The following is a 25,095-nucleotide window of genomic DNA, read 5'->3' as shown; positions in this document are numbered from 1 at the left end:
TTATTACGTCCATTTTATAGATTAAAAAACAAACAAACAACAAAACCACCACAGCACACCTCCACGGAGCCACAGCTCCATGGCAGGTTTAGAGCGTTTAAGAAACTTCCCAAGTTCACATAGGTTTAACCATTAGAATCAGGACACGAGCTCTTCCCAACTACCCAGGAAATAACAAATTAGCTAAGAGTGTCCATCAGTTTGGGAGGGATTGTGATTCTAGAAGTCCCAGTTTTTCTCTCAACTTTGGAAGGTCCTGCCAATGATTTTAAGGAATGTTTAATTCCTTTGAGTTATAAGCTGTGGGGATAAGGAAGACCCTGGGCTTGAGTGAAGATTATCTCTGAGTCCTGTTCAGTCTAGTTCCAGACCTAGAAAGGCAGAGAAAACAACAAAGGGATGTATTTTGGAGCTCTGTGGCTCTTGTGTGATCCCTCAGTTACATGAAGCATCTGGAGAAATTTCTTTCTGATTTCCAGGTGAGAAGCATGAAGAAATAAGGCAATTAGCATTTTCTTTTCCTCAATAAAATCCCTTTGGTGTTGACTTCACTAATTACATATTTTCTTAATTTAGTCATGGGAGGCTAAAATGTACCTTTGCACTCATGCAGGATTTATATAACAAAAAGAGAAAATGGTTACTATGTTTCATGGGGTCAAGTCAGGAGATTAGCACCAATCCCCAAAACTTCAGGACAATTATTTGTATTGAAATAACAAATGCAATAATTACAAAAAATATCTATGTTTGAATTGCTTACAAGATTCCCATATACATGTAGCAGAGTTCTTTTTTCCCTATGTCTTTGGAGATTATAAATCAGCATTTCTCTCAGAAAGCATTTGTTAGTTTTTTAAATTCAGTCACACTGATCTTTTTTCCAATTAGCAATGAATGAGATTTTTTTCTATTAAATTATATGTAAGCACTGTTGTCCTTGCTTGGATAATTAGTTTTCACCTCAGTCAGTGCCCTTTGTTTTGGTTGATGCATTTGCTCACTTGTGCCTATTATTTGGTGTAAGTTTTTTAAAAGCTACCACTTTTGAAGAAGATGGACTGATGTCCCTAAAATGAATTTGGACATTTGGACATTTATTTCTTCTTTGAGATGAGACTTTTTTGGTTGGCAATAAAAGAAGTTCATTTCTATAATTTAAAGTTAAAGGGCAGAACAGGTTGGAGCGGGGTCAGTGTCCTGTGGTCTTGCTGAGTGAGTGATTACTTGGAAATGTTGGATGGCCTGTAGATCTCAGGTTGGACCACCTCTCAAATAGCATCCACTTCTCTCAATTCTTACCCAAGACAAACCCATGCATGACTTAGGATAATAAACAAAGATGTTTAAAAATCATGATGGCAGAATTATTGAATAAATGTGTTGGTGTATCTTAAACCTTCTGTTTTGTGACAATTTCTGCACTGGAAACTTATGTAAAATTCAGTCAATTTTTCTTGCAATCCTTTCATTATGACCAGAGGCAGTTGAGACATGGAAATCTCTTTGGGGACTTACTTCTTTTCCTTTTGGTCCCACAAAGCACTCTTGAGCTTTGGAAAGAAGTCTTCAGAAACTAATCATATTCCATTGATTTTTATGCTCTTACATAGCTTATAATTAATGCTGCTTCTCATAGTGGTATAAAGAGGGCACCTGGGAGTGCAGGCTTATTTGGGCACAGAATAGGGGAGGTGCACTTGGGGGTTAAGCAGGTGCTTCTCACCTGGCAGGGCCGTGAGATGGAAAGATTTGTGGGAGAACTGTTTTGGTCCTTGTATTTCTCGACCTTTCCATATTTTCATTTTGCAAACTTTGTAAGGCAGAAGCTTTGTCTTAGAAATCGTTGTGCTTTTTTGCACTAAACTCCTATGAAGTAACTAATATGACTTATTTTAAGATTTAAAGTGTAATTTTTATAAGCTGCTAATAGTAAGTGTTACCACTTATTAATTACTTACTAATGATCGTAGTGCAGTGCTAAAGGCTTTCCATATATTATGTCATTTAGTTTCCACAACAAGCCTAGGACTTAGAAATTATTATTTTTAATTTGTAGATGAGTAAACTGAAGCTTAAAGAGGTTAAGTGATTTGCTGAAAAATGAAATGACTTCTAAGGAAAGACGGGATCCTGTCCAAACTGCAAACCTTGAATAATGTCTCAGCACTACCTTTCTTTATATATTCTGTGTGTTAATTCTGTGCTTTCCTTACTCTTGGGCTACAGAATTCATATTTCATGACAATTTATAGTTCTGTTCTTTAGAATTCTTCAGTAGCCTTGATTATTAACCCTTCCCTCTTTCTAGGACAGGGAAAGAAAGGGCTTTTTCAAAAATGGGTGGTGTTTCTTAAGAAAACCCTGGGGCTGTCTCCAAAGTGTAAAATATCTCTTTGTCCACCAACATGTGATGACTCCCAAATTGCCAGTTGACTTGTTTGCTGACATGTTTCAAACTCCCTGTCTTTGTGCAGAGAGCGTGAAGAACTGACTATAGTAGATACCATTTTTTACACTAGCACAAATGCCCCTCACCACACAACTAGGGAAATAATAAGGATGTGATTGGAAAGGAGGTTTGTGGTGATAGGGCCAGGCACCCAGTGGACACATAATGAATCCTTGATTATTGTGCCCTCTCCTTGGCTTGCAGCCCAACATAGGATTTTCTCTGGGCTGTGGTTGAAAGCTGACACCTGCAGATTTGTTTGTTCTCATATGTAGCTGAATAGTCAAAATGCTTTCTCTACCTCAAGTGGAGGCAGGGCAAGCATTATGCAGAGTCAGAATTGGCAGTTGCTAGGAGATGTAATTTGAGGGACTCCGTGGAGTAACCCCAAACAAAAAATAAAAAGTCCTTCTGATGGTTGAAATTTCATTATTATGGCTTGATTCCATTGGGTCAAGCAATGCCCCTTCCTTTAAAAAGTGCAAATTCTTCTCACATGGGAAGTAACTATTATGTCCCTAACATAATAAAATGATCTTTGGTCCTTATTAAGCACTTGAGGTAAAATTAAGGGTATGGGTGGAGGAGGAGATGGAAGAGGTTGTCCATTGAACAGTTTTACTTAGAGCCGACCTGGTGAGAGGCATATCTACCACACAGAGACAGGGCCTGGGTGCTGAATGCTGCACATGGTGGACATGCTTCCAACTGGCATCTGTTTCTGGGAGGAGCCTGAAACAGCTTTTCCAGAACAGAATTGAGAAACTGAGGAAGGGGCCCTGGGCATTAGAGGACTGTTGGGCTTCCTACAGAGCAGCAGGGAAGGGGCAGCCACAGCTCCAATTGCTGGAGGAATGTGGGAAGTGCAGTAAGTGAGGTTTCATAGAAAGGTCTGAGTATCAGCAGGGACTGTCTCTGTTTTACACATGCCATCCTCAGAGGATGGAGAGGATGTCTAGGAAGGCAAAATTGGAGAGCAGAAAGCTGACAACCTGGGGATGAAATCCCTTGCTTAGGAGTCAGATGATGGTGTTAGAGCCCTGGCTTTGCATCTGACAAGCTCTGTAACCCAGTGCAAATTTCATGACCTCTTTGGCTTCTTGTTCTTTATCTATAAAATGAAGGCATTTGACTAAGGAGACTGAAAAATTTCTCCTGGTTATGAAGAATGTAAATTAGAAAAAGACCGTGCATGTCTTTCATGGAAAAGCGCAAGGGGTTACTTTTTCTTACTCAAGCTCCATCAGTGTTGGAATATCAGTCACATAATTCAGAGAACTTGCCTCTTTTCTGCCCCACCACTTCCAAAGGGTATTGATCTCAGTCAGATGTCAGTCAGCACTATGCTTTGTTAAGGGAGGTTAGGGTTGTGTTCTTATTTCTTTTCTTTTTAAAATTTAGTTAGTATTGATACAAGACCAGGGATGCTAATATGCTGTGCCAAAGGAAGGCCATTGCAACAATCTTGTGCTCTCCAGGGAGGCAATCACCTCTTGGACTTAGCCTGGATTGCCTGCATCTGGAAAGGACTTAGACAAAGTAGGCCATACACACAAGAACTTACTTCTGGACTGTCAAGACACAGGTTTATCCTTCTTCAGAAAGTGAAAGAGAAATGATACTTGACAATCAGCTATAGCTTTAACTTCCTCAGGCCTAAAACTCTGGGAGGATGAGGTGGGTTTTGAGGCTTTAGATGAGGCATCAGGAGATCTTGCTCCATGCGTGCATGAGGCTCAGAGTTACCTGGTGAGGCAATGCAGGACAGTTTGGCAAAGAGTAAAGGCTTTGGGGTCATCCAAACCTGGTTGTGAGTCCTTAATGATGGGTCTTATCAGCTGAGCTGCCATGGACAGGTAAGAAGCTTCAACCTTCCCATCTGTAGAACAGAGACTGCTACAGAGCTCATGTCTCAGAGTTGTAATAGTTGCATGATATGTCCAAGCAAGGAGGTAAGTATGATGTGTGCCATGGGGCCAAAGCTTTAGAATGGGTTTGGCGCCATTATTATTAAACAGTGCAGCCCTATGGCAAGTGAAAAGCAGCCTATAAGGGAACAAACCACTTAAAGTAAGTGAATCTAGGGAAACACTTAGATCCTGGGGAGAAGGAACTTGACCTGCAGCAATATAATGCTCTTCTCAAATTGACTCCCCTTTAGGAAGTTTGTTAAATAATGAGTTCTAACCAGAGGGTGTAGCTCTCTTTCACCTCTCTAACCACTGAGCCCCAGCTGTGTCTGATAAACCACCTGTGTCTGTATAGTTCATTTCATATTCAACACAGACAGGGAAATGAAACATGTCTTTCACAGATATGCAGAAAACAGTCATCATGGGCACTTCTTAGACTATCCAGAGAATTAAAGGGATGTATCATTGTTTTCTCCCGTCAAAACAAGTATCAAAAGTTTAAAAAAAATTCCTTTTTGCCTTTAGATGTGTATATTTGTTTATAATTTGAGAGCAAAATATTGAGAATGCTCTGACCTCTCTGTGGATGGGTGGATATATGTACATCTCTCCATATCTGGATTATGTCAATATCAGGAAAAAGTTACCCATGTATTTCAGAGATGAGAAAGGGATACAGTTTGCCAAGTGGGGATGATCTAAAGGAATGTGTTTACAGGGACTTCAGGGGGCAGTCCCCACTCACAGAAGACCTGGAGGAGAAGGTATGAGGCCGTTGCCAGGTTGTTGGCTCATCTGTGTCTTTGAGATGAGCCATCTCTCTCTTTGAGAGAGCACCTGAGATCGAGAGCATCCATACCACTTGGAATGCCTGTTAGGGCCCATGGAAAGTGGAGAGGCATTTTATATATCAGAAGCTACTGCAAGCCATAGCTTTTCCCTTTCTAGTCCTCTTTATTTTCCCTCATCAGCATGGTTCTCAGATATATTTACAGCCTTCTTGTGCCTTCTGCAGCCATTGGAAAGATGAATAAAGAGGACTAGGAGAATCCCATCTTCTTGTGCTTGTTCCTTTTCACTGTCTTGGTTTGTCTTTTGTTTCTTCTCCTTTTTTCCTTTTTCTTTTCTTTTTTAAAAAAATGTGTTGCTGCTCTGCATGAAGCCAGTGTTTCTTTTTTCCCCTCCCCCCTCCCCTTTTACTGCTTTTAATTGTTTTGGTGCTTTTGTTTTTTCCCTGGACTTGAGCACAGTGAGAAAGGTCAGCTGTCAGAGGAGGGCTGTATACTGCTGATAAAGCCTTCAGGAGATTGCCTTGGAGTCATTAAGTCAGTCTCCACTGCTTCAGAGGGAAGAGAAAAGAAGCTCAAAGAGTAGAAAAGGCAACCTATCTCAAGTGGCTTAGCCGTACAAGCACTGAGTAGCAGACTACTTACCCAAACCCCTTCTCTAGGGGCAGATGCTGTCCAGAGTCAGCGGATGCTGGTACATTGATATAAATGTGCATCGGGATGAGACACACATGCAAGCCTTGGAGAATGGACTCTCCCCCTGGGAATTAGACATCCACCATCCTGGAGACCACCTTCTGAAGTTGTCCCTGTAGTTATTGGATTCCTGTGTCCACCTCATATTTATTTTGCAACTAACTCACTTTCATAAAAATCAGAAAACCTGGGTTCTGGTCTTGGCTCTGTTGATAATTCCTTTAGGAAAACTATGCTAGGCTTGTGCAAAGAAGTAGAAAATACGACTTTAAAAGTACCTTTCATCACTAACTGGATTTTACCTTTCTCTACCTGCAAAGTAGAAGTGAGGAGCATATCTCTCCTTGGACACAGATGTGAAAACAAGTTAATTCCTTTTTTTTTTTTCTAAGTGCCTTGAGGTAAATCCAAAGTCAGAGTTCTTAGAATTCATCCATATTGCCTAGCTATCAGGAAATTCATGATCTAATACTGCAGAGCTTTAAAAGAAATGGTAGATGTCTTCTGGAATGGAAAAAAACATATATAGGATAATAATGCCATTGATTTGCATAATTCTTTATGTGGCATCAAACTTCATAATGAGCTGATTTAAGGACACTCTCTACCTTAGCATACTTTAGAAATGTGGCATGCTAAAATCTGGTGTAACTCATTTGTTTTCACTATCAACCTACTACATGATAAGCACAATACACATTTGCTAAATGAGTGAATGAGTAACTTAAAGTCTTCAAATTATACAAAGTCAGTCAGCTGTATTTATTTGGCTTTCATTGGTGCCAAGCACCAATGGAGGTTGTGTATAAGGAGGAGTTTGGGTAGGTATTACTGGCCATGGAGGGTGTGTAATCAGGTGATACTGGTATTTCTATTGTCTTGCCATCAAAAAGGGAACCAAAAGGATAATGACTAGAGCATAGCCAGCTTGAGAGAGTCATTAAAGAGGGTTCCTGTCCCGACTAGGAACCACAGAACCCCTGGAAGATCACACAGTGGTTGCTTAACTTCTGATCCCAAAGCAGAGCCTTTTATACAAAACCTAACCCTCACTGCATTCAAAGGAGTGATGAGATTGATGTTAGACCCAAGTTTAACCTTGTTCTAAATTCCCTCATTGTCAATTATTGTTATTCTAATTGGATATTCTGGAACTCCTGAATCTCAGCTTCTCTCTTTGAAAACTGCAGTTAATGATATCTAAATAGGTTGTAGTGAAGATTATATCAAATATTATCTACGTAGTAGTAAACCAGAGCCAAAGCCCCCGGTAAACAGCAAGCTTCAGAAAAGGTAGCTGGGAGCATTATCATCACACTCACTCAGGGACTGTGGGCATTTTTGTGGTAGTAAAACAATGGTGATAATGCCTATTCCATAAGGTCATTTTAGGAATTAAAACACAATATATATGTAAAGGGCCATTCTCTGTGCTAGGCATATAGGGGAGGAACAGTAAGTACTAGCTTCTTTCCTTTTCCTTTATTTTATAATGTTCTTACTTTTCTACTTCAGATGAGGGCAGCAGGGCATGGTTGTTCTTTTGTAGAGTGGTGCTCTAAAGGCCCTAGCAGGTGGGTAGTCTTAGGTGGTTGGAGTATGGGTAGTGGGTAGCAGGGAGGGAAAGAAAGAATGGGCAGTGCTCAAGGATGAAAAGTAGGGGCAGCCCTGGTGGCTCAGTGGTTTAGTGCCACCTTCAGCCCAGGGTGAGATCCTGGAGACCTGGGAGCCTGCTTCTCCCTCTGCCTGTGTCTGCCTCTCTCTCTAGGTCTCTCATGCATAAATAAATAAAAATCTTAAAAAAAAAAAAAAAAAGAAAAGTAGACCTTTTAATGTCAACCAGTTGTGTACCAGAGGCTGTGATTCTGAAGCTTTTATAAAGTTTCTGCCCGTTTCTGGAAGTTATCCTAACAATTTTGAATGAGAACACCACTGTTTACACAAATCATTCCATACAGCCTAATCAGTTACTTATAATACAGAGGACACTTACGATCCCAAATTCAAACAATTGGAAAGCAGAAGCTATTTATCCATGGTGGTATACAGTGATAATTTTTGATGAGCTAGATGCTCTAGGAAGCGTGAACTTCTAAAGAGCCTTCTGAATCCTCAAAGGGGATTTAGGTTATTCTTTGATTGACTTTAAAGTTCATAAAAAGTGATAAACCATAGCAATAAATGCATTACTTATATTGTCACTGTGATTGTATGTTCTTTAAAAACCAGAATGTCAAGTTTGAAATGGTCAGAAATTCACAACTAACAAAAGCACCCAGTTAATTCAAGCCCCTTTCTTTGTCAATGATTCTAGGTAATTGAGGGTTTTTATTTGATCTGCTTGATGTTTTTTAACCTTTCGACATGTGAGCCATGTAGAGAAACCATTCTGGTTTTCCAGGGATTGTTCCCATTTTAGCACAGGAAGTCCCATGTCCTGGGAAACTTCTCGGTTCCAGGCAAATTAGAATGGTTGGTTACTCTATTTGCAGCACCTGGTCAACCCCTTTTTGTGAGAGTGCCATGTTTTGGTGAAAACCTGACTGAGAACATACAAAGAGAAGATTCTCTGGTTCAGTGGTTCTTCAACCTTTTGGATTTTGACAAGAAAAATTTTTATAGAAAAGGGAAGGAGTAAAATTGTGTTGACTACTTTTTATTTTGCCAACTAAGGACATTAACAATTTTCATCTGTCATCATCATCATTTTAAAAAGACAGGATTCCAAAACCAAAAAAAAGTAGAAAGATGTGGGATGAAAGTTCCATGTTCTCTATGTCTAGCACAGCATAGAGTAGGTCCTATGCAAATAATTGTTGCATGAATGAATAGTGCGTAAATTTAGTTTGTATTTTAAAAATGTTCTATAGTGTCCATTATTTTCCTTGTTGCCATGATTGGTGAAAACTTTACCTGAGGCTAATGTCTGGTAACCAATATTTGGATCCAAGTCCAAGTGAACTATAGGAATTTTTGATAGTTTTTCATTGTGAATTATGGTAAGGGCATTCTGATGTCTGTTTCATGCACATGTTCATTAGTTGATATAGTCAAACTCTCATGATATGGTGACTCCTGAAGAGAAAGACAGATTCTGATTCTTTAAATCCGAGAATGAGATTCAGTCAACTTCCTTTTAGACTTCAACTGCCACCATATTGGAGTGCATCTTTGGTGACGTCTTCCTGGGAATTTCACAATATCTGGCAGGAATTAGCTGCCAGTCTTTTTTGTATTTTTAAGTCTTGGACAGTATTTTAGTATACTGTAAGTCTCCTTACCTTTCTTTGTTTTGGCTCATTCACTTACAAAGTTTGGTCAGAAACCTTGACCAACTGCTGTGATGTACATATATCCTAACTTCTGTAAGTCTGGAATTTCCTATGCAGTATCTCCATACCACAGTTGGGATATCCAGATCATTTATTATTTTATCATAACCCATGGTTAAAATACCACTGATAAATCTTAACTAGTATTGCTGGAGAAGGTTAGAATTTTTATTTTATTGACATCAGAGCTGTAAATATCCATTCTGTAAATGGCTATACAAGCTACAATTTGTCTATTCCAGAGTCTTATAATGCCAGTTCCTTTGTATTCTTTTTGATCATAGGTCAACTTTTTTCTCCTCTGCAAACTCTGAGCATATTTTTGTCTATAACTTCTCCTATCATAACCTGGAGTCCAGCTGTCTGGCCCTGGAACTTTAGTGAGCTTATTGGGGGTGATGCAGCATCTGTAAATGATTTGTGAATCATTCTGACTCAGAAGGAGGGTTTCCATTTTAGATTCAGTGTGTCAAAAATGGATTTCCTTATTTATGCTCTCATAATTCAGTGGTTTTTGTTTTAGCATTTATATATTTCCAGTGTTGCAAATGTGCAGAATTCCTACAATTTTTTTCTTAGTGTTCTTCTGATCTGTGTTCATATCCCAAAGTGTGTGGTTAATACATCTCAGTATTTGCTGAAAACCTAGCTTTGTTGGGCAGATAGATGTTCCTCTAGAAGCTGTAGAAGGATGCTTTACAAAATTAGATAATGTACATGAAAGTGGGTTGCAAAATGTGACATGCATGCTATATAAATGTGTGTTTTTGTTATTTTTAAAGAAATGAGTAGCTCATCTCCTGCAGGAATATTATTGACAGAGATCTTTGCAAAGATATCCAACCCTCACCAGGAGGCTACATGACCAAGTGGACAACATATAGTGTTTGGAAGTTGACCTTAGTTTGTATTTTTGATCTGCTTCTTACTAGCTGTGATAGTGTACAGTTATTTCACCCCTTGTGAACCTTTGTTTTATCATTTGTAATGTGAAGCTGGTAAAACTTTATTTCACAAGACTTTTGTGAGAGTTGAACAAGAACTATACTAAGTATCCCAGTAGAAAAGCTCCTCTTTCAGGTGACGTATGATCCCAGATATGCTATCTCTGTTAATAATGCTTGGGTTCTTATGGTAAATGTTTTGAACTCTTGTATCAAACCATCAAAACCAGTCTTGGTTAATTTTTGTCAAATACTATGTAGATATTATTTGTCTAATTGGGCCTCTCTCTCTGTAAAAGTCTAGAACATAATATAGATTTAATAATAATGAGTGTTAATTTCCTGCCCTTTTTATACTATGGCAAAAAAATCTACTCTAAAAAAAGATTCTGCTAGTAGTCTGAGATGAAGAAATGATGACAATGAAGTAAACACTTTATTGTAGCTTTATGCACACTATTGGTATTATAATTGAATTTGCAGTCACTAAAGATTTTCTCCTTTATTTAGGCTTCTTAAGTCAGGTCATTTGATTTTTAAGTCTGTCTGCATTTTAGAGAATTTACCCTTCCCTCACCCCCTTTCAACGTACCCCATCTTTGTTGACCCCTGTGTTCAGATTTTTTCATTTAATTACTTTAGACTTGGGACATTGTCCCTCTCTTCCTGGGAGCTCTGGATTGGGGCAGTTTTAATTTTTATTAGTATCTGCCCCTATTTTCTCAACAGACATTTTCTTGGGAGGAAAAGGAGATGCACACCTCACTATAAAAGAAGACATGGCACAAATTTCTAGGATTTGTATGTCCATGTTGGCAAAATTCCCCAGTTTGTGTCACTGAACAGGGTTTTAATCACCTGGGCTGTAGTGCTCAGCACTGAAAGCTTCAGAAGTACTGCAGAAATGGTAGATTAGCTGCATTTAACAAAATAGAGAGTTTTCATTGTGTCATAAAAAGCCTTATTGATCTTGTCCAGGCATTGACTCCAAGGCCTTTTAACAAGCCACTCTGTCTAGACTTGTAGGCTAGAGCCACAGTGCTAACAAAGGAGAAACTGGGCTGCCTGCTGCAGGGGGAGGCCAAAGACGTGGGCACAGATTCAGGTTTCTCAGTGGGGATTTTCTTAAAGAACTAGGATGATTGTATTCTGCTGTGGGAGGCAAAAAGGGTTGGGAGGCTTGTGTAGATGTTCTTGTGACATACCCTGGGTCGACTCTCAGCACTTGATGTTGAGTACTTGCTCAGGAAAAAATTCAGGTATTCTCTGCTCCTCGGCTCCCAAGAATATTTCCTCCCTTTATCCTTAAGAAGCCAGACTTTGCTCCGGGATACCAGTGCACTGAGCCATGAGTCTCCAGGACTGGGGAAGGCAGTGGGGGGCAAGATGATGAACTCATGATGTTAGAGTCACTGTGATCAGTTCAGCTGCATTCCAATTCAATTCCACATGTCTTTCTTTAACACATTCAGGGATACGTGAGAGATTTCAAAAACATGTGAAAAACTGGTGCTCACAAGAGATGATTGAAGAGTTGACATCAATGTGTAAAATAAACAAAGAATCATTCAGGATTTATTGGGCCATTGAGTATTTCATCAAAATCATCTGCAGAGAATTACTTTTTGTAATAAACAGTATGAAATATTTCAAACATATAGTCTGTATAGTAGAAGATATTATAAACGTTGGTTTAGCTATTCCACAGGTTGAACACATCTTAATATTTTGCCATTTTTGCTTTATACCCTTTTTATAAAGACTTAGTCTTATTTGAGTACCTGTCTGGTTCCAGTTCTTCTCTCCCTCACCAGAAGTAAACACTACCTGAAACTGATGTGTAGATTGCTTCTGTGTTTTTCTATTCTTGTTACATATGAAGGGAACTGTAATATATAATAGCTGGTGATCATTGTGTGTGTGTGTGTGTGTGTGTGTGTGTGTGTGTGTGTGTGAATTAGTGGAAGCAAAGTTTATTGGCCACCTCCAATTTATGTACATTACTTTCTATATATTCTGGGCTGAGTGAAGGAAACATAGGGTAAAAACCTTTAACACCTTATAGTTCCCCGTTGATCACCAGATGAAGCTTGACAGTCTCTAGAGCTCATTCCTCTTGTAGGACGAGGAACCATTTGAGCTCCTGAAATATCTGTAGGAAGTTTCACATAATACCAAATTGTCTAATTTTCTCTGGATACTAAAGGTGGATAGTTTTAGCAGCAAGATAATTTAGTTACAGACTTACTGAGGCTGGAGGTCAATTAGAGCATCTTCTTCTGATGCTATGGCGATGATTGGTTATGGAAAATTCTTGTTTTCATCTTGGATGAAAGATATTTTGGAGAAATAAATAATTTAAAAGCCCATATGGGCTTTAAAACCCATATTGATTGCTTCTAAATATCTTTTTTGAGAGAAAGAGACAGAGTAAGAGAGTGAGAGAGGGGAGAGGTAGAGGAGAGGGAGAGAGAATCTTAAGTAGATTCCCTGCGGAGCCCAACACAGGGCTCAATCTCATGACCCTAAAATCATGACCTGAGACAAAATCAAGAGTCAGAGACTTAAGCAACTGAGCCACCTAGGCACTCAGTCTCTAAATACCTTAATATCCCTCTGAGTTTTTCCAAATTCTGTGAACCTTTCATGACTTTTAGTATTCCTTTCTGAACAGTATATGTGGATACAGTGAATATCTAGTTTAAGGTAGTAAAGTCCGTGTATGTACCTGTGTAAAAATCATTTCAGATGATCTGCTTCCTAATTTAGAATCATAGTAGATATTTCTCATTGTTATTAATTCTGTTTGTATTAGAACTACAGTCTTCCATCCTCTCTTCTCCAGCTTTTGTTCCTACTACCTTTTTTTTTTTTTGTCTTTGTCCTTTTTTTATTCCATGGACTACAGTCTCACAATGAGGCATTTGGTACTTCAGTATAATTACCTTAGTTATTGTGTAACTTTGAAAAAGAATCAGTTTGAAAAGAAATATAAACACTCATATTATTCTTTTTGGACTGGTGCAAGGGGGTATGTAGATTTGTGAGTGTGTATTTTCTGTAATTTTTTCTAATCCCAAAGCTTCAAATCTCAGTCTAAATCTTATATCCAGGAGAACAACTATGGTTAAATTCTTCTCCATCATAATCACCCATATCCTCTATGTAACTTTAAGAAATGATCTTAATAAACACTGTGGCATAGAGCTGGCTTTCAAATCGTTGTTAAAATTGATATATTTACTTGTCATTGACCTCATGTGGTTCCAGATGTTTCTGTTATTTTTCCGAAGTGAAAGCAATCCAAGCACTGGATTGCTTTCTTGTCTGAGGTGACAACCATAACATTCTGAATCCATTGAGGAATAGACACAAGAGTCAAATTGGTGATCAGGTCAAGGAACCAGACATCAGTTCTTTTGCTGGTAGAGCTGTGTTAGAGAATGTGGCTTTGATCTGCAAACAAATTTGGCTTCCTTGTGATTTTCCCATAGTTAAACTCAACCACTCAGCCCTAGAGAGAAGAGCTAGAAAACCACAGGCCACCTTCTGCAGGGACAGAGTCTATGCGGATGGATTTGCTACATGGGAGAACCTAGAGGAGAACTTACTCTTTAGAGGAAGGCTGAAGGAGTGAGAAAGACAGGACATGTGGGAATAGTGACCACCTAATTAAGAAACATGGACCTATGGATGTCAGATCCTTACTCTATCCCCAAGTGGATGAATCACTTCTCATTGGAGGAAAGCAAATGAGTAAAGGAAAGAAGGTTCGAGTGTTACTCGAAAACAATTCTGTTCTGGAAAATGGGGAGGAAATGTTCTTGTGGAGTTGTGGGGACAGGGAAATGGAGTTTCCTTTACCAGATAGAGTGTCCTGTTTGTGTTCAATACATGTTTGATTGACCAACAATTCAAATGAGGAACCTGTAGTGGAAGAAACATAATGATAGCTTGATTCCTATAGATCAGGGGGTTAAGTGAAAATAAAATGTACAGCATTTACATAAATTATTTTAAGTGGGTAGGCAGGCATATGCAGCACAACTACCTCAGGCCATGGTTTCTTAGCAATATCCATTCCACCACAGAGATGTCTTCTGGATCCCTCTTTGCCACTCTAGCAACCTGTCCACCCATTGAAATCCTAATACAAGTTAAGTATAATTGTAACGCTCTCAAGAAGTTTTCTTCTCCTCTGTTGATCCTCCATCCCCAGTGGCTCAAGATATGGCATATAAAACTCTGGCTTGATTCTGAGGCTGCTCTCACGTACTCATTACAATGCCCATTATGCACTGAACTTCTCACCATTTCATAAACACCCTCTACTTTTCTAGTTACTACACCAGTGAATACGCTGTTTCTTCTAACTAGAATTTCATCCCATTTTTATATGGTGAACTGTTACACTTCAAGACACAGCTGAAGTTTGACCTCCAGTGTGGCACCTTCACTAACTCTCAGGGTCAATTATTCCTTCTTCTGTATGCCAGTATCACCTATTAAACATTTGCTGTGCTGAATTGTAATTACTTGTGTATGTTCTTACCACCACTACCACCACCACCACTACCACTACTACGACCAAAACCACCACCACCACCACCACCACCACCACCACCACCACCACCACTGCCACCAGCTAACAAGTCTGTGCCTGGGAACTGGGCCATGGACTTTATCTGATTGATGTCTCACAGCAACTCTATGAAATATGTACTCTGGTTATTCCCATTTTGTAGATTAGGGAACTGAGGGATAGATAATAAAGGTCAAGTAGTAAGCTAAGGTTTCATAGAATTAGGTCTAAATGCCAGAGCTGGCTCTGCAACCCAGGTCTGTCTTCATCATTACTCTCCATGTCACTATGTCCACAGTCCCATGACACCCTGGGCTAGAGGAGGGTGCTCTGTTTTGTGTGAGTCTATAGGGCCTGGCGCTTCGCAGGCATTTGAGTTTTTTTCGTTTTACAGTTTCTCTTCTTCAGTAAAATATCAGCTAATTATTCCTATTCACAGGGCTTCCATGCAGCGTAAGTGCATTTAGCACTGGGCACATCACCTGGCGCATAGTAGGCACCTGCAAATCCTTATTCCTTAAATGAATGAACAGAAATTTTAACTTTTATTGTAATGCAGTCGAGAGAAATACAGGCTTCAGGATGCCATCAGATTTCCAGTGATTTCAGTGAAGCGTGATTTTCCAGGCCATTCTTTTGTGGACCAAGGCAGCTTCCCTCGCCAGGATGCTAGCTGTTTATTTTCCAAGTGACAACTTGATTTACTCTTTTCCTTCTCATCACTTTCAAGAAACATCTGCAGGCTAGTTGAGTGACCCAGGCAGCGTGGAAAAGTCCATTTATTTCTCTGTTGCATCTTTCCTACAGAGAATCTGAGGCTAAAGCTTGGAAATGGCTCCAGGAGGTCAGATTTCCTATGTGTTTTCTTTTGTAGTGCGGGATTGCTCATAGCGACACAATTTGCTGTCTGCTGGTACACACAGCATTTAAAATACCTGTATGATGGGATGTGGCAGGTTAAGGATTCATCATTTTCCCTTGGGGACTGGCTCTGCAGTTTGATCTATCCGAATGCTTTGTTTGGCCCTAAAATATATTGTGAGGGAAAGGGGGAAACAAGAACTGGGATGGGGGCACACGCTTGTACAGTTTTTTGCCTTTCTCACTCAGCATGTTCCTTCTCTAATTCTAGCAGGACCTACCATTAGGTGACACACAGCAGAATTTACTGTAGTAAAAGGATTTCTGCTTTTCCCTCATTTTGGCAAATATGATTAATCTCATAGCCTAGCCGCCAACTTGGAGATCTGCCGACAGATCCCTCAGAAGTGAGAGTTCTTTTTCTGGAAGTTGGATTCTTAGCAGGTTGTATGGAAAGGGAACAGAATTGTGCAAGAACAAATTCACTTTTGCCTTATAGCTTGTTCCTTTGCCAGCACACTACCTCAGTTGCTGTGTTACTCAAGCCACTTTTCCAAATTGAGTGGATATGCAGTGTCCCTAGGAATGAGCAGAGCAATTGTGGAATTGTGGACTTCTTTATAAATCCATTTCTGCTTAGTATACTGCCTGCTCAGTGCTTCTTTTGTCACTATCAGGACCTTTTTTTTTTTTTTTTTTGCCTCGTAAGCAGTGACCAGAAGAATTGAGTGATATATCAGTTTACAATTGGAGAACCTGAAGCCTGTCACTGCATTTGCCCCACTGGAGGACGGACAGTGCCATCCATTCCTGTTGAGTCTGTGCATCAGGAGAAAGGCATCAGCAGGCTGGCCCTAGGACTGCAGCACATCCTCTTGTCTGGCAAAGATGGCAGCAGCAGCCCTTGTGTTCTTATGCCTCTTGAACTCCAGGGTGGGCCAGGCCAGGATAGCCAATAAGGGTTATCTTAGCATCAGCACTGACTAAAGTACCACACTGCTGCATGGAGGCCAGTTGAAGGACAAAGGATTCAGAGATGAGAGCCGTTTTGCCCATGTCTCTGAGGTGTAGCCTCAGGAAGCTGGCTCCCACTCCCATTCTGGAGCACAGCAGGTGTTCTGCTCAGGGCCAGTGGTTGTAGCCATTCCAGAGGGGTTAGCATTTTAATAGGCTCTTCTAAGCGGGGTCTAAAGATTCCATTTCCAAGGTCCTCTGATGGAGGTAAAGAGTGCAATCTTCTCAGTTTGGCTTTCTTCAATCTGCTGCTAGAGAATTTTGGGCTAAAGCCAGCCCCACTGTCCATTCCTCTGCTTGGGTTCCTGCTACCTGAGTGGACTCTTAACTGTCATTGTCATTGGTTTCTCCTTTTGACATACTGAATGTCTTGCAGTTGTAGGAACAGATGTGGGGTCCTAGGCACCTGTTCCTCTTGAGAGTTTGAGTTCCTGGCAAGGTGGTGGTATGATGTTGTAGCACAACCAATGCAATGAAAATCAGGGGACAAAGATTTTGGAACTGACTTAAATACTTTTTAGTGCCTTGGATAACCCATCTAAACTATGTGCCCCGAGATGCTCACATTGGCATCAACACAGCAAAGTGACCTCACAGATTGTTGAGAGGCTACAAATAATGACCAAGAAAGCATTTGGAAATATATGACATTTAAGAAACTCTGCATGTGTATTTGCAAATGGACCTAGAATCCTCCTTTACTCATGCCTGACATGTTCTAACTTGAGGCCTTCCATGTCTCATGTTCTATGATTCTCCCTCAATTTTTACCTCTGGTCCTTGGTTTTCCATGGCTGCATTCGGATTGTAAGTATCCAAACTCTGGGTTCTCCCATTGTCTGTGGCTTGCCAGTACCTCTGCCTCTCAGTTTCCTGGATTGTCTCTCCTAAGAATCCTTTGCTTCCGTTATTGCCCAGAGAAAGGTAAACCTTACTTGGGAAGGGTATCAACATCCAGGTTGAACCAGTCCTAGGCACCCCTAGAAAAGTAGTTGAAATGTGTTCTCATCTTTTTTTCTTTTTTTAAAAGATTGATTGATTGAGAGAGAGAGAGAGAGAGTGCATGAGAACAAGCCAGGTAAAGGAGCTGAGGGAGAAGGAGAGGGACAAATAGACGAAGCACTGAGCATGGAGCCTGATGTGGGGCTCTATCTCAGGACCCTGAGATCATGACCTGAACCAAAATCTAAAGTAGGACATTCAACGCTAAGCCCCTCAGGTGCCCCTATGTTCTCATCTTTTAACAGGGCTCTTTACTTTTAGGTCACTCTTTCAGTTCCCTCTCAACTCAACATAAATTGAGTTGTAAAATCTTTTTAAAAGATTATGTGATCTTTTAAAAATACAAATCAGATCCTCCATCCTTTCAATAAAATTGTGCCGTGACTCCTCATAGCCTCCTTCCTCGTAACCTTCAGAGTAAAGCCTGAATTTCTTGATCTCAAAGCCTGAGACATCAAGCTATCAGAAACCACAAGCCCAATTAAATGGTGATATGCATTTCTCCACACTTCTTAGATTGCATAGTAAAAACATATTACACTGAATATTTTAATCTGTTTTGCATTTTCTCAGAGAAATAGAGATATTATTATATAAATCAGTAGTTGGATGTCTTTTGGGGGGAGAGAGTGGAAAATAGAATTGAATAGATGCTTGTTAATGCTATTTATATATAGTACTTGGTTTAACAAGCCTTTTGAAAGATCCATACTTTACATATCTTATACAAGCTAATTTAAAATCTTGGGTTATACATATCTAGATTGCATCTAATGTTTAATCAATTGGACACTTAGCAATAGTGGGGAAATTATTTGTTGTCATACAATTGAGCCCTGCTTTCCATGCAGTGAGAATAACATTTTGATTTTAACACTTACACAATTGATTGTAAACTTTGGGGTGATATAATTTAAGTGGATCTGTACAGTCCATTAGCCATGTCAGTGTGTGCCCTCTTGCCAGGCTGGAGCTTTATGCTAAGCTGTTGTGTACCCACATAATCCCCTGCATCCATTGTCTCTACCTATTTAGCTTGAATACATACAAGGTGACTGCATTGTCTCTTCAACTTCCTTCTCAGTATAAACACTAAGAATAGAAAAAAAATTTGGGGCAATATTATATTTTTCTAGTGGAGAGTTTGGAGAAATGAATGGGCTTAGAAATGTGTTTGTCACTATTTAGTTTTGTGCCTTTTAGTTATGTTGTCAATTTAGTATGGTTTTCAAGGTGATAAGACAGTGCTTAAGTTTTGGCTAGTGGAAAGAAGTTAAGATTAGGATCTTAGGAGAGATAATCAGTTGTGAGAGTATACAAAGGAATGATTTCTTCAAGTTCTTACTCCTTTTTCCCTCCATGCCCCTCATTTGCTCTTTTAAAGACCAGTTCATGTACTGCCAATGCCTCTCCTCCCCACACTGTCAGGAATGTATCCTATGCATTAAAAATGGTACACTTTTGCTTATCTATAATGTGACTCAGAGGGTAGTTTTCAGGTGTCTATTGTGTATTGACATGTGGAGGAGATACTAGCATCTGGGGTGATGCTGCTCTTGGTAGCCTCCTCCAGCCCAGGAAGAGGTAAACTGGGAAAATTCATGCTTGAGTGAAGAGATTGGGAAGGTTGTGAACAGTTACAGAATTTTCCTCAGATACTTGCAAAGGGACACACTCTGCTACATAAAATCTTTGTTGGTAAATTTGCATGGAAATTAGCATAAATATGCATGTGTTTTACATAGACTATTTCTCATGTTGGTTTTATTTCTTGTTTATTTATTGTGATATTCTCTTCCCTACAATGATGTCATTTTTCTTCTATGGCTTCCACATAAAACAAGTTCTATTGCTTTAAACACACCCAGATTCCAGGGGGAAAGGGAAACATTACTTTTGGTGAATAAGTGTGATCTATGTAGAGTGGGGGGAAATAAATTTCTGGCTCAATTTATCTAAGATTTGGGATGGTTAATGGGTTAATGCATGGCTGTTTCATTTGAAGAAATATTCGTGCCATTTGAATGGTAGAGTAAGGGCATGTGGTACATCCAAAGTGATAGGTAAAAGGATATTTAGAGAAAAGTACAGATAGGCACTAGATGTGCAGAGTAACACAAATGGATTGTGTGGTTTTGGGCAACTCACTTATTCTTAGTTGTTAGTTTCTTCCCTGATTAAAAGAAAAAAAGGCATTAAATCAAGCAAGTTTAAAATCCCTTATAAACTCCAAAACTTATTATTTTTATATACTCTTTGATTTAATTACATGACAAATATTAAGCACCACGTAGCACGTCAAATAACATCCTGGTGCCTTACTATTCTGTGTCAAACCATTCCCCTTTGAAGGGTACTCAATGACTAATTTAAGCTTCTTTTTAGAGGCACTCATTTCTTTGTTCCTTTATCTCAGTTAAGTGGGCACATTAAGGTCTAACTTAAAAGACTTAGAAGACATCTGTTACTATACTACATGTGGTGCCAAGGACAGGCATAGCAGTTGGCTCTGTCCACATTTACATCCATAGGAAAGAGTTTAGTGGTGATAACTGCATTTGATTTGGCATTTTTTATTCTAGGTCAGGCTTACCTCTTGGTCTACTGAACAAAGGCTTATCCAGTTGCACTTTTTAAAAGATTTTATTTATTTATTTGAGAGAAAGACAGATATAGCAACAGAGAACACAAGCCTGGGAGGAGAGGGAGAAGCAGGCTCCCTGCTAAGGGGAGCTTGATCTTAGGACCCTGGATGCATGACCTGAGCTGAAGGCAGATGCTTAAATGAATGAGCCACCCAGGCACCCTCCAGTTGCATTTTAACAAAGCCGTTTCTTCAGAAATGAGAGGAGAAATCAAGACAATATACAGGGCACTAGGGTGTTGGAAAAATCTGTTTCAAACATATAGATGGTATCAAATTGCTGCTCTATGATTTTGGGGGGGCTATTTTTGGTGAAAAACATCAGACATGGGTTATGTGCCAAGTAATACTTGCTACTTATATATACATATAAGATACACTGTGGTCATTATATGTGTACAGGTCCCTTTTGCTTATGCCAGTGTGTTGTGTGTATTTGTGTGTGTGTGTGTGTGTGTGTGCACATGCACATGCACATAAGCAGAAATATGCAAGTAGACACATATCATTGAGACCCTCTGGAACACACAGGACAAGTCTGATCTCTTCTTTAATTTTCTGGAGTACAAAGTTGAGGTTCATGTTTTAAGGCTGTCATGATGCTATAATTAGTTTAATACAGTATATAATGGGTGGTCATCTCTCCCATATGATGAGTGATACCTTTACAGTTCTTACCTAATCATGAGAATATATTTATTTTACTTAAGTGACTTACCAAGGGCTGTGATGATGGATAAGGATCTAAGTTGAGGTGGAATTGACTGGTTACCAAGACTGAGGTGTAGTTATAGAAGAGGAAATAGAACTAGCTCAGCCTTCTTTTGTAGCTCCCCCTCTGTAATGGGAAACTGTATATTCAGCCTGTATTGTTGCCCATTTCCTTTCATTAATGTGGTGCTTTTGATAGCTTTTGGCCAACTCCGATATGAAGTAGGCCATTCTAAGTCAGGCTGCTTGGCAGGAGGACAAATGAAAGTCCAGATGCTATATTTTGAAATTAGAAATTACATCAACAAATGATTAAGTAAAACATGTCATTACTTTTACAAATACATGTTTGAACTACCTGGTAAGCCAGGTGCACATTTAGAGTTTTTGGTTCCTCAGAGTTCTGCACTGGGAAATGTTAGCATGGGGAGAACCAGCCCCTCTGGTTGTCAGCCGCTGGCCTCTTTCCTTCCTCTGTCAACCTTTGACTCTATCCTGTATCCACAAGGACTCTGATATAAATACACATGGATGTCCCTGTGGCCAAGGCCTGTCTACATCCTTGAAAATGGCCCTACATTGTTAGTCCTCAGTCCTTGAGGTATGCACACTGATGGCATGATTTGCTGTTGGAAAATGAGTCCAGAGCAGAGGCTTGCAGAAACCTTTGAAACAGGCCTGGGGCTCTTTTGGTAGGGAATTAGAGGATCCCAGGGTGAGGCCTTGAAGGGGAATATATGCTCCAGGGGAATGCTTTCTTGACCCTGTGGGCCCTTAGATGTTCAACAGAATGGTCTGATCAGGGCCATCTAAATTAGGAGACTCCTACAACAGAGATCCCTTTGGTTTTTTTTTTTTTATTGGTGTTTAATTTACCAACATACAGAAAAACACCCAGTGCTCATCCCGTCAAGTGTTCACCTCAGTGCCCGTCACCCATTCCCCTCCAACACCCGCCCTCCTCCCCTTCCACCACCCCTAGTTCGTTTCCCCGAGTTAGGAGTCTTTATGTTCTGTCTCCCTTCCTGATATTTCCCAACATTTCTTTTCCCTTCCTTTATATTCCCTTTCACTATTATTCATATTCCCCAAATGAATGAGAACATACACTGTTTGTCCTTCTCCGATTGACTTATTTCCCTTTGAATCTAAGGGAGCTATTGCTGTCTTGTCAAAGTCTATTACCAAATTTTATTCTATCCCCTTTCCCTCATCTGTTTGATCGCCTTCACAGATCCAACCTCCTATTTAATAATGCTATCACATTCCACTGGGCTCAGGACTCTATCATGGAAACCGAAGTTAGCTGGGTAATTGATGGATGGAAATTAGAGCCAGATCTTTCAGGGTAATTGATTTTTAGTTATTGGTCAATAAAAGGCACCTAGAGCTAAAGATCCCTTTGTCAGAACAGTTAATTATCCATTCTAAACCAGCTCTTGTACAAGCATTTGAAAACCATCATTGAAGCAAAAGCAATGGAAACCTCACTTTGCCATTTTGCATAAAATATCCCTCTAGGTTTTTCTCTGAGAAAATGGGAAGGAAAGGCAGCAAGCTCTTCTACTCCATTGCATTGGTCTTCTACCCTTGTGAGGATATATAGCTTCTCTGCAGTTACTGTCTTCACTTGTTTCCCTAGTACTTAGACACAGGTCTGGTGGAAGAGTTGGAGGGAGCTCCTGCCGATATCAGCTCACTGGTAGGGGCAATGCCCCAGGGAACATGTTCTCTTTGGTATTTGCATACAGATGACTCATGCCAGTCAAGTGTTAACTCCTTTCCTCTTTCCTTTTCATGCAGCTCGAGAGGAGAATGTGGCCACTTTCCGAGGCTCAGAATACCTGTGCTACGACCTGTCTCAGAACCCGATCCAGAGCAGCAGTGATGAAATCACCCTCTCCTTTAAGACCTGGCAGCGGAACGGGCTCATCCTGCACACGGGCAAGTCGGCTGATTATGTCAACCTGGCTCTGAAGGATGGTGCGGTCTCCTTGGTCATTAACCTGGGGTCCGGGGCCTTTGAGGCCATTGTGGAGCCAGTGAATGGAAAATTCAACGACAACGCCTGGCACGATGTCAAAGTGACACGCAACCTCCGGCAGGTAATGGCTGAGGGGAGAGAGTGCCCGGAGGCTCCTCTTGGGTAGCTGGGGAGGAGGTTTGTGGAGCAGGTACTGGATTAGCTGGAGCTGGGGAAGGGTGTAGATACAGGTTGGATTTGTCAACATCTAACATTCTCCCAGTCTTTGCAGTTTCACAAGGAAAATTATGAAAATATGTTTCTCCTCATACTTCAATTCTCCACTTGTGCTTGTTTTTTCCAGAAAATAAAATTCAGTTGTGTAGATAATAAAAGTTATAAATACTTTCATTTCTTTTATCCTGCTTTCCTTTGTATCATTTTCTTAATTACATTTGAATCTTGCTGTATTATTGTTAAATTCAATTAGGGATGATGTTTTGTTTCTGGAGCTTACTAGATTTTCCTCATTTTTTGAATATATGTTTATCTTTTTAATTAAGTTAGCCATTGCCATGATGCCATGACTTTAATTCCTTCCAGAACAAGCCTTCCTTTTTTTCCTTCCTTTTAATTTACTGCCCCTCCTCTGCTTTCTTTCTTTCTTCCTTTCTTTTTTTCCCTGTTGTTATGTTAATCTATAGCCTTAGAATGAATTAGTTGGATCTTTCTGAATTCCTCTGTTTCTCTGTTCCTTGGTATGGTGGTCCTACTATATTGCCCCTGTCTCTACCTCCGAGGCTCTTCAGTTGACTGGGAGGCCTGGAAAGTGGAAGGACCCAAATAAAAAAGTCAACTTTGGAGCAGCCTTTCCTGGTTCTGTTCGTGCTTGAGAACTCACATCGCTTCCCGATTCTAAGCAGGCAACTCCGTCAGGTGACAATGCTCTCAGAAAGCCTTAGCCAAGTGAAGTTGTTTTCAATCTCATGACTAATAATAATAGTCATAGCAGTATAATAGTAACATCTCACCAGCCCACATCAGTGAAGATAAAAAGCATTTCCTATAAAAGTCAGGATCTGTGCTAATGCCCATTTCTGGGTTGCTCTTTGCGCTTGTTTTTTTTTCTCCTTGTGAATTTGTTATAACCCAGTTAGACAGTGTTCATCCTTTATTAATCAGAAAACATGTGCAAATATCCATAAAGTGCTTATCAAATTTTCTTCTGCAGTATGATTAATGCCTTCTAATGTAAATATGAAAGTGTAAGAACTGACAGGTGTCTGCATATGTTTTCTGTTTGAGAAAAGGGTAACTCCTTAGTACTGCTAAGTGAACAGACAAGGTTCACAGGTGCTGGGACCACACAGTATTCAAAACACCCATTGTAACACTTAAGTATGTTGAGGAAGCCACCTGGTTGGGAGATTCTCTTCTATCTATGGTGACATTACCAAATAATACAAGTCTTAGAACCCCCACTCATCTTAATACCCATGAACTGGACATTTTTGAATCACTGTTTTTCCTCGAAGGCCAAAGGATACAATTGCTACTGCTTTCTTTCACCCATCCATGCTTACTCAGCTCAGCTGTCTAGAGGGCCCAAGTCGAATGTCCACTTGCTAACATATAAGGGCGTGATATGTTTGAGTTGCAGAGACCAGACCAAAAAGTAACATATGACCTTTGACAGTTTTGATGGGCAGGTGCACAGTACACAGTAGGCTTTAGTCAGTGGAAGGAAAGCATTTTCATGCTTTGGGGAGCAGGGCAAGGTTGTGTTTCTCACCAGCCAGTCTGTTTCTCTGATTCTCTCCCACTCCATATACTGCGTTGCCATTCTAGAGTGATTCCAATTAGCCAGAGAAAGGATTGCTTTCATTTCTACTGAAAACACTTTTCTAAAATAGAATTGGGCCCCAGTTCCATCCTTTAAACTGAGTGGGGGATAAACCAAACTGTTACTCAAACATTGGTTGTGCTGTTTTGGTCAGTGCGAGCAGAGGAGAGCAACCCTGGAGGGTTTCTCTTCCAAGCTGTAAGACCTAGCTTCCTCAGCGCCCTTGGACAAACCATTTAACCTTGCCACACCACAGTTTTCATTTGTGAAATGGTGATTACAATCCTCCCCAGCCATGTGTGGTGGCTAAATATGCAAAGCACCTTATGTTCCAGAAGGATTATGAGCTC

General features: G+C 40.1%; 1 protein-coding gene across 3 annotated transcripts in view; it reads left to right on the top strand.

Moving 5' to 3' along the window:
* Positions 1 to 25,095, top strand: part of NRXN3 (neurexin 3) — a 1,543,117-nt gene that overhangs the window by 417,282 nt on the left and 1,100,740 nt on the right. For all 3 annotated transcript variants that reach the window (XM_041758643.1, XM_041758640.1, XM_041758644.1), the window contains one exon: positions 22,743 to 23,044. In XM_041758643.1, the coding sequence (XP_041614577.1) occupies positions 22,743 to 23,044 (302 nt within the window). The remainder of the gene's footprint in view (positions 1 to 22,742; positions 23,045 to 25,095) is intronic.

The sequence above is a fragment of the Vulpes lagopus genome, chromosome 6, assembly GCF_018345385.1.
Source record: "Vulpes lagopus strain Blue_001 chromosome 6, ASM1834538v1, whole genome shotgun sequence".
Taxonomy (NCBI): domain Eukaryota; kingdom Metazoa; phylum Chordata; class Mammalia; order Carnivora; family Canidae; genus Vulpes; species Vulpes lagopus.
Note: the sequence above shows the minus strand (reverse complement) of the source record. Positions and strands in the feature narration are given on the sequence as shown.